We start from the raw sequence: 17,042 nt of genomic DNA, 5'->3' as shown, positions 1-17,042 counted from the left end.
CGGCCTTAGGGAAGGTCCCTGAGTCTTCTTCCCTGCCCAGCCAATTATCCCACCGCCTGGAGATAGAGAAGGTCCCTGGGTCCCCCTCCCTGCGCAGCCAATTAATGTAAAGGCCACCAGGACTACCAATCATTATGTGCCTACTTGCTGTTATAATCTGCCCTCAAAAAAATCGTATAAAGAGCTTATGAAAGAAAGTGTCGTCTCTTCTCTGAGTGCAGGGTGACCCCAGCACGCTGGAAAAATAAACCTCTTGCTTTTGCATGGAACCCAGTTCTTGAGTCCCATTTGGGGGTTCCCAGTAGCTACGGCTCACCATTAGTCTCACAGTTGTTTTACTATGTTTAAACTGAGCTAAAGGCAGGCTTACCGGAGGTGAGAAGCACTGAGAGACTCCTACAAGGCGGGTGGCTTTTTCTAAGTATTCATTAAAACATCTGTCGTGTCCTCTGACTGCTAGTGCGGTACGGTAAGGCAAGGTTCAGCGTTGGATGCTAAAACTACAGTGGGGGAAGGGAGGGAATATTGGCCAGAGTTTAAAATGGTGAACGTGGACCTCTACAATGGAAGGATGCACGTCACCACAGCAACAGTGTAATCCAATCTATCATCACTCAGAGTGGAACAACCTAATGGCTTGCAGAAGAACAACCATGAGGAGATTATTAGGCCTGAATGTGGCTTTTTTATTGGGTAATTTGTTTCCCTTAAAAAGGCAATTTAACACACACACACATACACAGAAACTATTCTTTTAAAAAAATATTTATTTTATTTGCATGTCCATGTCTTTGTATGTGAGCGTAGTGACAGCCCAGGCCAAAATAGGGCATCAGATGCCCTGGAGCTAGAGTTACAGAGAAAGAAGAAAGAGAGAGCAGCTGTGGGAGATGTTAGCCACTGCCACATAGAAATGAAGATACGTAGGTATTTGGCCTACATTTTTCAAATTTCTTTGAAATTTCTTTGAAAACAGACTAATATTAGCTTTGATGAACAAATTCCTCTATTTAAGAGGAATACCAAAATAATATGGTCAGGGAGAGTATAACATTTTACCCTTCTCTTACTGGTATTTTTACATTATGAAATATGTATGTTATCTTTTTGGCATTTTTATGTACTTCTAAGGATATATTTTCTCAGCCTCCAAACCAGGAAATCCCAAGTATCTTACTCAGGGAACAGCAGGGCAGAGTAGAGCCTCACTTACTCATGCCAGGGGCACTTTTGAAAGAAACTTTTTTACCTGGTGGCTTCACTAGGAAATTTTTATCCGAGTAAATATATCATTTCTATTAAATACATATATGTCACAAACACATACCTGTAGATGTAATATAACTATATCAGATATAGTCATAATCTATCCATACACACATATATTTATGTTATTATATACATGTATGGTTGGTTGCATAATGGTGGCACCCAGTTTAAAATGCAATATAGGGTGCTTTTTCAGAGGCTAAGTGTGGGACAGTTGCATGGTCTTATGCAACTGTACGGGCTGCATGCCCATTAAGTGTACCTTGTGTACATAGCTACATGCATGTCTGACTGTCAGCTTCTCCAAGTCTCCACCATCTGCAGACTCACTAGTCAGACATAACAAACATTCCTACTTGAATGGTCACCAGAACTCGAGGCACATTAACATTTTATTGTAAGGAATATTTTTGTTCAATATTAATCCTCACAATTTTCATCTTCAAACACCCAAGAGTGAGTCTGTATATATATCATTGTGCAGCCTTAACAAATATTTTACCTTTGTTGTTATGCTGAGCTCCTCAGTTGTAGCCATAAATATTTAGGCTGTCATTCTTTTTTTTTTTTTAAAAGATTTATGTATGTGAGTACACTGTAGCTGTACAGATGGATGTGAGCCTTCATGTGGTTGTTGGGAATTGAATTTTTAGGGCTTTTGTTTGCTCTGGTCAACCCTGCTCCCTCTGGTCGGCCCCACCACGCTCGACCGGTCAACTCTGCTTGCTCAGGCCGAAAGATATATTTATTATTATAATTAAGTACACTGTTGCTGTCTTCAGACACATCAGAAGAGGGCATCAGATCTCATTATAGGTGGTTGTGAGCCACCATGTGGATTTGAACTCAGGACCTTTGGTAGAGCAGTCAGTGTTCTTACCCACTGATCCATCTTGCCAACCCCCTATAAATATTTAAAAGTTGACTTGTAATAGGTAAGTTCTTTGTAACAGTAACAAAATCATATACCACTGTTTCTCAGACAAACTAAGAAGTATAATTTTCACATAATTAGTCCAAATTCAGTTTACAATCTTAAAAATCAGGAAGATCCACGGTTACTTTTGGGTGACATGTCCTTTTACTTGACGGCATACTCCATGTGTTTTCTTTACTCTCAACATTTGCTTGAGGAACTAGTCATATGTCTGTGGAATGCCATACCCAGGAAGTGACTCGTGGTGTCCCCATGGTTTAGATAGGTACAGTTATACCAGCACTGACTTTAATCCTAACTGTAGTGTAGTGCCACTGGGATGTCGCCTGGTCACCCAGAGTATAGTGTAGTGCCACTGGGATGTCGCCTGGTCACCCAGAGCGTAGTGTAGTGCCACTGGGATGTCGCCTGGTCACCCACAGCGTAGTGCAGTGCCACTGGGATGTCGCCTGGTCACCCACAGCGTAGTGTAGTGCCACTGGGATGTCGCCTGGTCACCCACAGCGTAGTGCAGTGCCACTGGGATGTCGCCTGGTCACCCAGAGCGTAGTGTAGTGCCACTGGGATGTCGCCTGGTCACCCAGAGTGTAGTGTAGTGCCACTGGGATGTCGCCTGGTCACCCAGAGCATAGTGTAGTGCCACTGGGATGTCGCCTGGTCACCACAGTGTAGTGTAGTGCCACAGGGATGTTGCCTGGTCACCCAGGGTAAGTTGGCTCTAGTCCTCCCGCTGATCCGGGCTGCACTGTGCTGACCACTTTGCGTCCCTTCAGGCACTCCTCTGGAACGTTTTCCCTTGTGATGGTGTGGTGTTTCAGAAAGCAACGCATGCTGCCGCATACTCTTGGAGTTTAAAAAGTGGGTATTTAAGTACTGACCAGTTCAGATGGGTCCACTAGAGGGGATCCTTGAGCATGCACACTTGGAAAAACACCCATGACTTTGAGGTCTGACCCTGGACATGACCCAGAAGTATGGAATCCTCTGACTCTTCATTCCTTCCTTTCCAACAGAGAAGTGTTTTAATCTGACAGACTACTCAGCCAGTGGTGTGCTCTTTACTCCAGAGAACTAGCGCCTAGAAAATGCTATCTGGTATTCTCAACAGCTATGTTGAAAGACAAATCAGGATAAAACTACTTCAAGACACCAGTTCTAGAACACAAAGCAGACTCCACAGCAGAGGCCGGGCGTGCCATTTCTCCAAATTACTCTTAGGTAGTTTGGTTAGAAAGAGCTGGCCTTGTCCTGGATTCCAGCTTCACGCCAATGAGCTTAGCTTGTGCTGGCGGCTGAACTCAGGATCCTGTCCTGCACAGGCTAGGCAGGCCCTCTACCATACAGGTGCATCGCAAGGCTAAAGCAGACAACTGGCTTCTTCCTGATTCCGATCTTACTTCTCAATTTATCCAAAGTAAGGAGGGGACTGAGTACGTAACCTGTTGGTACCCTTAAACTGGACAAACGTCACAATGCCACATCACTTGTAACTGTTCATGTCTATGATAGTTGTATTTGGAAGTAAGAGTAACATTTTTCTAAATCAGTGAGCAGTTTTATCCAAAGAACACATTTCAGAAAGAATAAAGTGCTATACAAAGGCCTCCTTTCCCCACTCACGTAAATGATTTCCCTTTATTGGGAACAATCTCAGTCGTGATCCGCAGAGGTCGGTCCTGGGCAATTCGAAGATAAGTCTTCTTTATCTGTAATTTATGTGTGAGAGATCAAAGGTAAACACAAGCTTATGGTAAACTTCTAGGAGAGTAGGTAGTATTTTTGACTAACCATGCTTGTTATTCCACAGAAATGGGGAAAAGATAAAACAATAATAAAAATGAGGAGATGGGGGCCGAGGGTGTGGCTCAGAAGTTGACAGCTCTGGCCGCTCATCCAGAGGACCTGAGTTCAATTCCCAGCGCCCACATGTGGCTTACAATGGTCAACTTCCAGGACCAGCGGATCCAATGCCTTCTTCTGGCCTCCATGAACACTAAACATATGTGGTGCATAAATGTACGTATAGGCATAGCACCTACATGCATAAAAGTTTAAGAGATTAAAATAATTATGAAAAAACCCCTTCATTCTCAAAGTCCTTAATCAGCAGTCAATCAAGGTGAAACGGACAAGGAGACAATTGGCTTTTTTAGGATATCTGCCAAAGGTTAAACCAATTTCTTCTTCACAATGGAGAAAAAAAGGATGGATTTCAACACACTTGACCTTTATGAGTCAGGGACAATAGTCTGCCAAAATAAAAATTAGTTCTAAAATCTTAATGTAAGCATCTATCCGAAAATGAATCTTCAAAAATAAACCATGAAAAAAATCATTATCTTCAAGGGTCTTTTTGTTTTTGTTTTTGATGGGAATGGTTATTGAGACAGGGTCTCATTATGCAGCCCTAACTGGGCAAGAACTCACTATCTACACTAGGCTGTCCTTGAACTCAGAGAAATCCACTTCTCTTGAGTGCTGGGATTAAAAATGCATGCCAACACACCTGGCCTTTAAGTTATTCTTTAGAGTTGAAATTATTTCTTTAGTAAGAAAATGGTAAAAATCCCTTCTTTAGTTACTGAAAAATTAAATGTTGGATTTTTTAAAAAATTACTTATTCTTATTCTATGTGCATTGGTGTTTGCCTGCATGCGTGTCTACGTGACGGTGGGATTCTGGAGTTACAGGGGTGCGAGCTGCCATGCGGGCGCTGGGAATTGAACCCACGTCCTCTGAAGAGCAGTCAGTGCTCTTAACCGCTGAGCCATCTCTCCAGCCCCCAACTCAACTACTTCTATAGTCACTATTTCTTTGCAACGTCGGCCCCACACTGTTAACTGAATGGAATAAGAAGACACCTCTACTGCTTATAGGAGATGTGAGTTTTATTAAAAACAAACAAGTATGCCCAGGCAGAATATTTTAAAGTATAAACTGTCTCCTTACCTTCATAGGCTGTCCCACACCAAATGCAATACAGGTGCTCTTCTCGCAAGTAGCCAGTGAGGATCTGCAGCTTTTCTAGCACCTGGGAAGAGGACGCAGGCACATCAGTGGCTCACGATGACCAGGACCTCGCTTCCTGATCTCAGACCACGGGTTACTTAGGCCCAGGCTTGAACTCTTCTCAGTTACGCAAGGGCTCAGAGCAGAGGTGAGATATCTGGGCATGTCTCAGCTGACTAACCACTTGTCCGCAAGAGGCAACTGTGAACATCAAAATCATCTTTGGGCTACCTCTGTGCTAATAAGGTTTTTGTTATTCTTGGTTTGGTTTTTTGTTGTTTTGTTTTTTTTAAAAAAAGACAGGGTCTCATTATGTATTCTTTGCCTGAAACTTGGTTTGTAGGCCAGGCTGGCCTTGAACTCACAGAGATCCACCTGCTTCTGCCTCCCACATGCTGTGTCTAAAGGTATGTGCCACTCTGCCTGGGGATAACTAGGAGTCTTAAAGCCCCCTTTTCAAACCGTTTAAGGAACCAGTCCCTGAGGTGGGTGGAGGGAGGGCGGCCTCCTTGAGTTTCACACATGAGAGGTCTCACAGTTAAGCAGGAGTATGTGCCGAAAGCCCTGACTGTTGCCTAGGTAAATTCCACACTAGTAACCCCTGGAGTTACTGTCTTGAATAAGTACATTTAAAGGTGAGTTGTGCATGCGTGTCTATGTGCAAGCACGTGCTTGTGAGTGTGCCAGAGGAAAACAAGGGAGGGCTGGTTCTCTCATGCTACCACAGGAGTCCCCGGGATTGAAGTCAGGCTGCCGTACTTGGCAGCAGAGGCCTTCACCTGCTGAGCCATCTTTGTTCACACTCTCCTTCCCTCTGGTCTTACTTCCCCTGGTTTGTGAGTAGATAATGTACACAGTAGCACCACTTTTAGAAACTGAACAGGAAGCAAAGCCATCTGCAGTCGTTTACATTTGCAGTGACTCTGTCATCTAAACTGAAGCTCAGGTTAGATGGACTAAACTAACCGGAGAAGTTGTAGGGGACTTTTAGTTTTGGGCTAGAAACACAATCCTGTGAATCAGCAGCTTTCAACTGGGCGTTATTTAGCAGTGCTTGGAGACAGTTCTTTGGCTGTCATAAGAGGAAGTACAAATGGCACCTGAAGGGCAGGGACCAGGTATATACACTGGAATGGCCATGTGAGGACACCATTGCCTCAGCCTCACAGGAGAAGCTCAAAGGGAACAGCCAAGCTCTCTTTGGGGGTCAGAATGACTGACCAGCATGTACAGACACTGGCAAGTGCAGTCTTCTCATCTGGAGTGTTATAGCCCCACCGTGCTATAGCCTGACAGCTATCAAAACCAGCTAGCCCAGCCTACCCTGTGCGGTTCCTAATAATTACTAGATTGCAAGGTTGCTGGGGTTAATAGGTAACCTGTCAGGTGAGCACTCCACCTTATCCTAGCTTTCCTGTATGCGTGTCTATGTGTCTGCCCTTTCTGCACTCCCTCCCCACCCCGTCAGGGTGCCAGAACCCAAGCTAAGCAGTATGTGGTACCGCTACACAGCCAACCATGCTGCCCACAGCAAAGAATTACCCAGCTTCAAGTGAGAACAGTGCCAGGCCATGCCCCGGCTATGAGCAAACAGGCAGTGCCCACACATACACTCAAATCTTCACTCGGGCACTCATCTTCATCCTGTTCTTCCTTTTCCTCTTCCTCTTCCTCGGTCTCCTCTTCAGGCCTCAGCCAGTACCACGCCTCCCTGGGAACCTGAATATTCTGAAAATACAGAATTATTTTTATAAGACACAGCTAAGCATAGTTGTGGTGCCGTTAAGTGTGCTTGTGTTAACATGAATTTGTTCTTCCAGGTAATATTTACAAGTGCTAGTTCTCAGAGCACTGGACCACAGTGAGGACTGAAGGGAGAATTAGAGTGTGTCTCCCAGTTCCCGCTGTCAGTCCAGCAGGAGACATGGGCGGTGGGCCTACCACCGGACAAGTGACTAGGACGGAGGACAGGGAGCGTCAGGAGCAGACGCTGGACAGCGGGAATACAGTGAAGCAGGACGTTCCTCCCAGATGCTTACACACCACAGAAAGTACGCCAGGATCTGAGACCAAACGAAGTCATTTTACTTTCACTGTGACTCACTGTGGTTTGTAAAAGGCAAAGATTGCTCTGAAAACTATTCCTGTGTGAAATGAAAGCATTCCACCATGATTTTTCCAAAAGACATAAGTTCGAGGTATGGACTAAAACTAGGTTACTCTGGTTAATGAAACATTATGGGGAACGGAATCCCTATGTGCTCCAGTCCTGGGTAATGATACTTTGAGTGAGAGAAAAGCTATTTAACCCTTGCTAGACAACTGAGGGAGTGGGCTCCTGGACTAAGTGGGCCGTCAGCTGGCCAGTCACCACTATAGGAGGTGCACATCAGACGGCAGCTGCTGAGGCGAGGCGGTATGAACAGGTATGAACAGGGCAAGGGGGGGGTTGTGATTTTTGGTTTTCCTTAATAAAAACGAGTCAAACCATTCCAGGTACACTACTGGACTGGGAACAGATGCCCGCCTACCTTCTGGGCATCCAGCTGCTGGCAAGCTCGCTGGCTTCTTCTCAGGTCTCCTTCGAGCCTCATTTCATCCTGCTTACTCTTCAGTCGCATCCTGATGAGAGGAAGAACAGTACAGTGGGGTCTGCAGTCTCGCGTGGTGTCTACTTTGTAGACCCACGTACGCATGGAGGAGCACACCGCAGTTAAGTGGGCTGGAAGCAAAACAAGTTCAAAGCAACCGCTTTACCGAAACTCCTCGGCGGCCTTTGCTTCATTTTGGTTTTTCATGTGAATTTTTCTCCTGTAGTTTTCCAGCCTCTCCTCCGCTTTCCGTTTTAATGATGACTCATGACCTATGCCACTTTTTCCTGGGCAAAGACAAAAAAAAAATATGATGAGGAACTTAGGAAATTACTGATTTTTTTTTTTTAAGTTTCAAAACATGACAATTTAAATACTTAAGAAATTATATGCAGTTCTTACTTAAATATAATAATCCAAACTTATTTCATTAAAATGGAAGCAGAAAACACTAGGGTTTAGTTTTTGTTTGGTCTTTGGGCCCAAATGCATGGCTTGATTTTGACAAAGGTCCATCTCATCTAACACAGTAATGCTACACACGTTTTTAAATATTAGGAAAACAATATCAACTATCACGTTTTCTTAAGTGTATACTTTTTTTTCTCTTGAATTAATCCAAGAGAGTACTCACAAAAGCAGTCATTGATAAATTTGCTTTGGAACATCTTTAGTACATTACAATAAGTAAGAAGGCGCTGTGTATCCCACACTTCTAAATCTTCCCCCCCCCTAGTTTTTATAGCTCTGGGATCAAAGGCAGGCAGGGCCATGGACTAGGTAGACAGGCACCCCACCAACTTCATCCCTCATCTTTAACTCTTTAGCAAGGTCTTACTATGTAGCCAGGCTAGCTTCTCCATCTTCACCCTCCCACATCTGCCTCCTAAATTCTGAGACTACAGTTGTGGAATTATGAAAGACTGGTCCCAGTTCCCCCATATATTTTATGATTTATATACTACTTCCATTTCATCAAAATTTACTTGAAAGAGATTTAAAAGTTTAATATTTTACTATTTCACGGGCTTCGGGTGATATCAATTATAAGGGCAACTATCATATAACATACTAAGCAAAACAATCTAAGTTATGGTTATAATATAATAAAAAATGACTTGATTATATACCTGTTTTGACATTGAGAGGAATTGGTTCAACAATACCATCTCCTAAAAAAGGAGGAAAAATTAGAAATAGTTTATTTATCACGAAGTTCGGGTCAGTCAGTAGAGTGTGTAACATTACAATGCTCTCTGAATCCCCCTGCCAGTCTCATGAAACTGTAAACTGAATTCTGGAAACTAATACTCTTTGTCAACTAACACACTATAAACTAATACCTCTCCTGTGTTTAAGTACCTCCTTCTCAGTAAGATCATTATCTATCTATCTATCTATCTATCTATCTATCTATCTATCTATCTATCTTCAAGATAGGGTCTCACTGTGTAGTTCTGGCTGTCCTGGAACTCACTAGGTAGCCCAGGATGGCCTTGAACTCACAGACGTCCATCTGCCTCTGCCTCCCCTGTGGACTTATGCCATTTTAAAAAGTGACAATCACAGGCACAACAGTCTTGGCTGACAGAAATCTCAAGAGACAACAGACGTCCCATGTGAGAAATCAAAGCGATTAAAATAGAAAAAAGCAAACTGAAGCCATCATTTCTAGCTGCTGCATCTGAGAAAGCAGTTTCATTTCCTAGAGGGAAGCATGGCTTCTTCAATGGGAAGGCCACTCAGCTCGCTGCCATAGGTACAGGGCAGGCTGGGCAGAGTCCTGCCATGCTCTCCGAAGTTGCTGTGTTGCTGGCTGGCTTCCCTACCCACCACGTGCCACCATTCCTCACAGCCTCTGCTGTCAGCCAGTTTCTTCAAGGCTGTGGTGGGAGGCTAAGCAGTGCATGTTGGCATGGGAGGCATCCTAAATGGACATGAGAAGACATCTCTGAAAGGGCTGTTAGCACCACAAATCCTAAGTACCGCCAACTTAGGTGTCCGTCAGTACCAAGTCAGCTCTGCACACGACTCACCGCTCTTGCCTAGAGCCTGCCCACTCTTGTATCCCATCTTTTGGAGCAGAGCGAACCCTTTGTTTTCACAGCCGAGTGCATTCTTCAACCCGATGTCACGTCTTTCCCGCTCTTCTTCTTTTACGCTCTTCTGCCTGTTTCTCAGATTAGCTTGCTGTTGCTTTTCTTCTTTCCGACGGGCTTCTCGGATCTGCCTCAGCATCGGCACACCGGGTCTGACATCTTCTCTGAAAAAGAGCGGAATGCTCTTGTAGGTGAGTTCCCGACATTTGCTCCCCGTTTGCAGCAGAGCAATGAAGGGCAGTTACAAGCTGTGGGAAACTGAAGGCAGTATAAAGTTGAGAATGTTAGAATTACTTTGGAGTAATTCTTTCTAAGAGGTAAATAACAATAAACAGTAAAGCTGAATAAAGGCTGGACAGGAGAATAAGATTCCACACAGAGAGGAGCCAAACAGTGATACGAGACAGAAGAGGGCACCCAAGGCGAATCAAGAGCAGAAGTAACATGGTTAGCCCTCAGAGAAATGAGAAAACACCTCTTATCTGTGGATGGACACAGGGCATTTTCCAGGAAACAGGAAGACTGACTTTTTGTTTATCTGTTTGCAGTCAGGGTTTCTCTATGAAGCCTTGGATGTCCTGAAACCCTTTCTGTAAAACAGGCTGACTCCAATTCAATGGGATGGCCCACCAGCTCCTACCTGCCAAGTGCTGGGATCAAAGGTGTGCGCCGCCATGCCTGGCAGGAAGGTTGGTTTTAATGTCATATTTAAAAAACAAACAAACAAACAAAAAACCCCAATGTCCTGGAATAGCAAGATGGCTCACCAGGTAAACAGGTTTGCCGGGTTAGCCTGAGCACCTGACTTTGGTTCTCAGAATCCATGTGGAGGGAAGAAGTGGCTCCCAAAAGTTGTTTTCCAATCTCCACAGGGGTGCAGTGCCCTTCCCACAATGATGAACTAAAGTTTAAAAATTAAAATATATATTAAAAAATATCCTGTGCTAGGGCAGTAGTCCCGTTGTCAGGGTACTTGTCTAGCATGCATAAAGCCCTGAGTGTGATCCCCAAAACTGCAAAACCCAGACATTGTGGCACATAGCCTTTGCTGTAGTCTCAGCCCTTAGGAGGTAGAGGCAGGAGGATGAGCTGCCCAGTGAGCTGGAGAACTGCCTAAGCTCCATGTACCCCTAGCTTTAAACAAACAGACATGACCACCACCTCTACCCAACCAATGTCCTTATTTCATTCTATTTGTGTCTTTTGGATATCCAGACACCATCAAATTAGATATACCCATTTACTCACTGAACATTAATGAAGGAATCCGACATATAGTCCTCCTCTTCTGTCATGCTCTCCTTCATCTGACAACACTACCTGCAAATCAAGTAGGACCAAGGGTGAGAGCGATCATCCTCGTCATAATTTTAGTTTATCAATACAGAAATCGACCATGGAGAGTGGCAATGCTTCACTATGCTCCCTTGTATGCAAAGATGGAGAATCTTAGCACCCTATGTCTTAGCAACAGAGAGGCTGCCAACCCAACAAAGGCCAACTGGGAATGGTGTGGGTTTTAGAAACCTCAAAGGTTTCTAAACTGACACACCTCCTCCAACAATGCTTTCCAAAAAGTACTATGAGCCAACTGTAAGCCATTCTAATCAAAGTCACCAGACCACCAGAGACAAATACTCTTGTTTTATCCTTTTTTTTTTTTTTTCTCTCTCCCTGAGATCAGGTCACCCGCCACCTCAGGCTGGCATGGAACTCACCATGTAGTCCACGCTAGCCTTGAACCTGTGATTCTCCAGTTATGAGACAAACCCTCATATAATCGTGTAGTATTCTCCAAGATGACCTGCTCCTAGTCAATTTTGTTGAGCAGTTTGTGTAATAGTTTTTAATAGGATATATTAGAGTGACTTTGTTTTTGGCTTTTCTGGAGGCAGGGTTTCTCTATGTAGTCTCAGCTATCCTGGAGCTCACTTTGTAGATCAGGCTGACCTTGAACTCATAGAGATCCACCTGCCTCTGCCTCTTGAGTGCCACCTGCGCCTGGCTTAGGGTGACTTTTTGGTCACACTATACAGTGCACTCTACAGTTGGTAGTATGAATGAATTGAGTGAAGTCAGTGGTCATATATGAGAACACTCAAGAAGCTCTGTAGAGATGGCCACGTGGGAGGATCCGAGGCACAAATGAGTGAGCCAACTAAGTGCGCCTCTTAGAAGATTAGTCAAGCCCGAGATGAATCAGACTGACCTGCAGTCTCCTAGTACTCACCTAGCTTAGGAGCAGCCCAGTAGATAAGAAGTATTAGTTCCACTTTCCAGCAGGGAAAACTGAGGCTCAATGTGGCTAAATAATTGGTTCACAACCACAAAGAATACAAGTCTTGGTGATCTTGTTCCTGAAACGGAACGAGGTTGTAATTGCTGAGATGGGTGTTGAATCCAGGGCCTCATACAAGCAAGGAATGTGCTTTATAACTGAGCTAAATCTCTAATTCAAACTAGATTATTTTTAAGGGAAGCATTTAACTCCACAGACATGGTGGCCCTCTGGTGTGATTTCAGCACCCAGCAGTTCGAGGACAGTATGATCTACCTGTGTAAAAATACACACACACACACTTACAAAAGTACAAGGGATTACATGTTACTTTTAAAGCTCTGCCTTTTATAGTTATTCCATCTTTTACATATAATTTTCACATAAAATCACACTGAAACTTCACAGCTGGGGGCACTGTAGATTCATTAAATGATACGGTTTGAGGAAGTTAATTACCAATAGTGAGGACATTATGTTAGGAAGTGGAATAAGGGGGCTGGAGAGATGGCTCAGAGGTTAAAAGAACTGTCTGCTCTTCTAGAGGTCCTGAGTTCAATTACATGGTGGCTTTATAACTATTTATAATGAAATCTGGTGCCCTCTTTGGGCCTGTAGGCATACATGCAGGCAGAACGCTATATAATAAATAAATCTTAAAAAAAAAAAAAAGGAAGGAAGAAGGAAAGAAAGAAAAAGAGAGAGAGAGAAAAGAATAAGGAATTGGGTCTTAAAATGTGAAGGTTCCCCTCCTATGAGGACAACATACACTAGCATTATCCACTTCCTTCAAATATAAGAATAAACTCCACAAGTCGATAGATAACCCAGGTAGGGATGCTGGTGGCCTGACCCCTCACTTAAGAGTCACAACAGCGAAGTGGTCAGGATTCTGGGTCTGAGGGGGTAAATCACGCAGCATCTGTTGATGGTTGGAGGTGGTGTGTGTCAAAGAGCCAGAGCAAGTTTAGGTGAAGCGCTTTGCCTGTTCCGAAATAATGGAGCAACCACTTTCTCAACAGGACGATTATAGGTGCTGCTAGCGTATTTCAGTATTGAGCACCGAGTTTGAAGCAGAGCTACAGAACACACAGAGCTGGGCTAACTCTCCTGTGGGTGCCTCGGGCATCGCAGGCTCTTTCTTCCCTCCCGCTCTCCTCCCTCCTGCACCCTCCCACCAAAACGACCACTTACGGATGGGGCGTAGCTGACGCTGTGATAGGCAGTCACAGCCAACTTGCACCGACCTCTGTCATTCTCCTGAGCGCCCGCACACCCTGAAGCCGGAGCTTTACTGCCCGGAACCAGCTCCGCGGAGGTCGCGCTGCGCATGCGCCGTGCAATTGGCGCAGGACCCACAAACATCCCACTCGTCCCCGACAGCCGATTCGCTTCGAAACTTGGGGTGGGCGGGGCTAAGAGGACGTGGGGGCGGGCCGGTCCGCAGGACCTGTGTCTCGCGCATGCGTCGTCTCCCGGCTTCCTGAGGGCCGGAGTTTGGGAGGCGGGGCATCCGGGTCCCTCGGCAGAGCGGAGCTTGGCTGCTCGGCTCGGACTAGACCAGGAGGTGAGGCGGTCTCGCGCGCTGTCAGAGCCTGCAGGCTGTGACATCCCTGGGTCCCAGGACATTTTCCGAGGGCTGAGGAGGGAATTCGAGTTTTGAGGCCGGGGATCCTCAGCCTCGGGGTTGACAGCTCGAGGACTCCTACGACGGGAGGCTGACATCCCAGGGCGGCCCGGGGACCCCGGTTTGCGTTTCCAGCAGACTCTCAGTTGTCGGGGTCTTCGGAGCGGCCCGGTGCATCCAGACCCGGAGCACTGCATTCCCGGGGCGAGGGGTTGTCCCGGGCGCCCCTGCCGCAGTGTCCCCGTGGGGCCCGCCTCCGCCGATCAGAACCCTACGGTCACTCTTCTGGGTCCCGGTGGCGAGGGACGGGTGGCGGAGAAAGCTCCCCAGACGCCTGAGCTCGGTGCTTCGGGGTTCTCAGGGTAGAATGAGTTAATAGCCTGTGTTCTAACAGGGAAACAACCGCCCCGGAATAGTGCCTTTTTTGCAGTATTTACATTTTCCTTTCATTCCATTCTTATCGCCAGTTTTTTCTTTCTTTCTTTCTTTCTTTCTTTCTTTCTTTCTTTCTTTCTTTCTTTCTTTCTTTCTTTCTTTCTTTCTTTCTTTCTTTCTTTCTTTCTTTCTTTCTTTCTTTTAAATCATTGTCCTTTCAAAGTTAGTTCTCTAATGAGAAATGAAACCACGCTTTCTTTCCCTAGCTTAGTGGTTGCATTTATGAAACTTGACATTTAATATTTAAGAAATCCTTACATGTAAGGGCTGGAGAAAGGAATCCGTGATTAAGAATACTTGTTGCTTTTGACAAGGACCTGGGTTTGATTTCCAGCGCCCACAAGATGACTCACAACCATCTGTAACTCCAGTTCTAGGGGGAGCCAACACCCTGTATATATATATATGTGTGTGTGTGTGTGTGTGTGTGTGTGTGTGTGTGTGTGTGTATGTATGTATGTATGTATGTGTATACATACATTTGGGCAAAACACTCCTACACATAAATTAAAAATTCCTTAGAATATATTTTACTCTTTTTTTAAAAAACGAATCTGTTCATTTAAGGTGTGAATTAAGAACATCAATAATGGAGCTAGCTCACAGTTTATTGCTAAATGAGGAAGCTTTGGCTCAGATCACGGAGGCAAAGAGACCCGTGTTCATCTTTGAATGGTTGAGATTTCTTGATAAAGTCCTAGTTGCTGCCAACAAGGTAAGCATTGCCCACCTCACCATAGGTTGATATAAAGAAAATTGAAGGCATTGTGTTTTGAAAATGTTATGAGTCTTTCATCTAAGGAATTGGAGGATGTTATACTATGGGAATTTCTACCTTATCCTTCTCTTAGTCAGCAATAAAACCCAAACCTTGTCTACGTCCTGCTTGTTGCATGCTTCATATCTGTCTAGGCAGCGCAGTGTGACTGGATTAAAACATCACTTATAATCATCAGTGCCTGAAAGGTCTCTGTGATAAGAGATTTTTTTTCTTTGCCTTTTACTTCCTACACAGCCTCTTTAATCCAAGCTTGTTTTGTACATGTTTTCTTTATTTTGTTAGTAGTAGATGCTTTCCTCAAGTGAGAAGATGTAAGAGTGAATCCTAAAAGGTTTTCTGGAAACGGTGAATTTTACAAACTGAATGTCACAATGAGCTAGTCCTGACCTTCATCCTAGTATGCTTCTCTAGGCCAATTGTTCCCTAGAAGATGTCTTCTTACTCTGTTGTCTGAGGTGAATGTGGGGAATTGTGTGGGAATCAGGATAGGGAGCCTCAAGACTTTTACATTCATTATGTAAACATTCACTTAATTCCTATTTCAGTACAGTGACCTCAGCCCACAGTTGTGCCTGATCCTTCTTGTTCAAAGATGTCCTGTCTCTCCCCCCCCCCCCCAGAAAGCAAGCCTTTAGCTTTCTTCTAGAATGAAGGAAAGGAGGGTAGAAGATTTTGTTCGTTTCTTGGCTTTGATTTTACTTTGATCGTTTTATTAGTTATTCCTGGCTGGCCTGCCGCTCACTGTGTATCCCAGACTGGCTTCAAACATCCAGCCGTCCTGCATTAGCTGCCTGAGTGCCGAAATGCTGGGCATGACAGGTGTACTCCAGTCTAGCCTCGGGCAGTCAACTAGGAAGTCCTTCTGTTTCTAGGTGCAGATTGATTCTTGACTGAAAGACTGGGAATCCATTTTAGGTTTCCCCCTTGGCTTTCAGGTTTCGTCCAGGTTCTTTTCCTGTTGTTGTGGCCGTTGTACACTCGTGCTATGTGCTGTTGTTGCTGCTGCCTGTTAAAATCATGTTAATTGCTAGAAAGACAGTAATAGAAAGACACGGATACCCTGGTAACCTTTAACTAGATTTTTTTTTGTCTCTTAAATCTTCTGTAATTAGGCATTTGTTATTTCCCTTCCAAAGGAAAGTTCACAGTCATTCCCAGCTATGTGATGAATTCAAGGCTAGTGTGAGATCCATTCATATCCTCTCTCCCTCTCTCTCTCTCTCTCCCCCTTTCCTCTTCTCCCTCTTTCTCCCTCCACCCTCCTTTCCTTTCCACACATATGCAAACATCTCTGAGTTAATGCATTTAAACCAATTTATTGATTTCAAATCTATCCTTTGCCAACCCCCTAAAGTCATTCCCTTCCCTTATATCATGTTGATTAGCAACTGTCAAGAGAGTTACCCACAAGCATATCTAGAATTCATTTACTTCCCATCATCTGCCTCTTCAGTGTCTCTCATCTGGGTTATTGTAATAGTTTTCTAATTGCTCACCATAGCATATATATATATATACATATATATATATATGTATGTGTATGTATATATGTACATATATAGCATCCATAGTTTGAATGGTCAAAATGAATTGGGCAGAATATTTAGAATACAACCCTTCTCTGCTTGTCACTCGGCATACATTTCATGTTCTTCAGTGTATCTGTACCATCGTCTGTTTTCTTATGACTTCATCTTTGACTATTTCTCTCTTACTCCATCCAGCTCACCTAACCTCGCTGTCCTCAGATGTGTGACTCTTACTTCATCTGCAAAGCCTTTGCACATCTTGTTCCGGCTCCTGGGATGTTCTTTTAGCTACCATTTCACCTTAGAGAGAGATGTTTTCTCATACCGCTCACGTACTTATATTCTGCCCCCCACCCAGAATGTAAATGTCATGAGGATAAGGACTTTGTCTGTTTTGTGCACTGTTGATCCCAAAGCCTTAGGTACATGGCATGTAGGAACTGCATGGTATTTCTTAAGTAAATGGGTGATATTGACTAGATATTGA

At 44.4% G+C, this 17,042-nt stretch overlaps 2 protein-coding genes across 5 annotated transcripts in view; one reads left to right on the top strand and one right to left on the bottom strand.

Annotated features, from left to right (window-relative positions):
• Positions 1-747: 747 nt before the first annotated feature.
• Gpatch11 (G patch domain containing 11) lies at positions 748-13,540 on the bottom strand. 4 transcript variants are annotated; one of them, XM_030249901.1, is made up of 11 exons: positions 13,378-13,534; positions 12,136-12,262; positions 11,154-11,225; positions 10,673-10,806; positions 9,843-10,583; positions 8,937-8,978; positions 7,973-8,093; positions 7,747-7,837; positions 6,827-6,943; positions 5,156-5,237; positions 750-3,912 (listed from the first exon to the last, which is right to left on the bottom strand). In XM_030249901.1, exons 5-11 carry the CDS (start codon positions 10,042-10,044, stop codon positions 3,857-3,859), a joined length of 711 nt encoding a protein of 236 aa, XP_030105761.1. In that variant the 5' UTR covers positions 10,045-10,583; positions 10,673-10,806; positions 11,154-11,225; positions 12,136-12,262; positions 13,378-13,534; the 3' UTR covers positions 750-3,856. The 4 variants fall into 4 exon arrangements, with proteins under 4 accessions (NP_857632.4, XP_030105761.1, XP_017173066.1 ...); XM_017317577.2 differs by having other exon boundaries at positions 9,843-10,069; NM_181649.6 differs by lacking the exon at positions 10,673-10,806 and having other exon boundaries at positions 748-3,912; positions 9,843-10,069; positions 13,378-13,540.
• A 134-nt stretch (positions 13,541-13,674) lies between these two features.
• Positions 13,675-17,042, top strand: part of Heatr5b (HEAT repeat containing 5B) — an 82,476-nt gene continuing 79,108 nt past the window's right edge. Inside the window, exons 1-2 of the mRNA NM_001081179.1 lie at positions 13,675-13,750; positions 14,813-14,960. Of these exons, the coding sequence (NP_001074648.1) occupies positions 14,835-14,960 (126 nt within the window). The 5' untranslated portion in view covers positions 13,675-13,750; positions 14,813-14,834. The remainder of the gene's footprint in view (positions 13,751-14,812; positions 14,961-17,042) is intronic.

Source organism: Mus musculus, chromosome 17 (assembly GCF_000001635.26).
Source record: "Mus musculus strain C57BL/6J chromosome 17, GRCm38.p6 C57BL/6J".
In the NCBI taxonomy this organism is placed as follows: Eukaryota; Metazoa; Chordata; class Mammalia; order Rodentia; family Muridae; genus Mus; species Mus musculus.
This window is presented reverse-complemented; position numbering and strand designations above follow the sequence as displayed.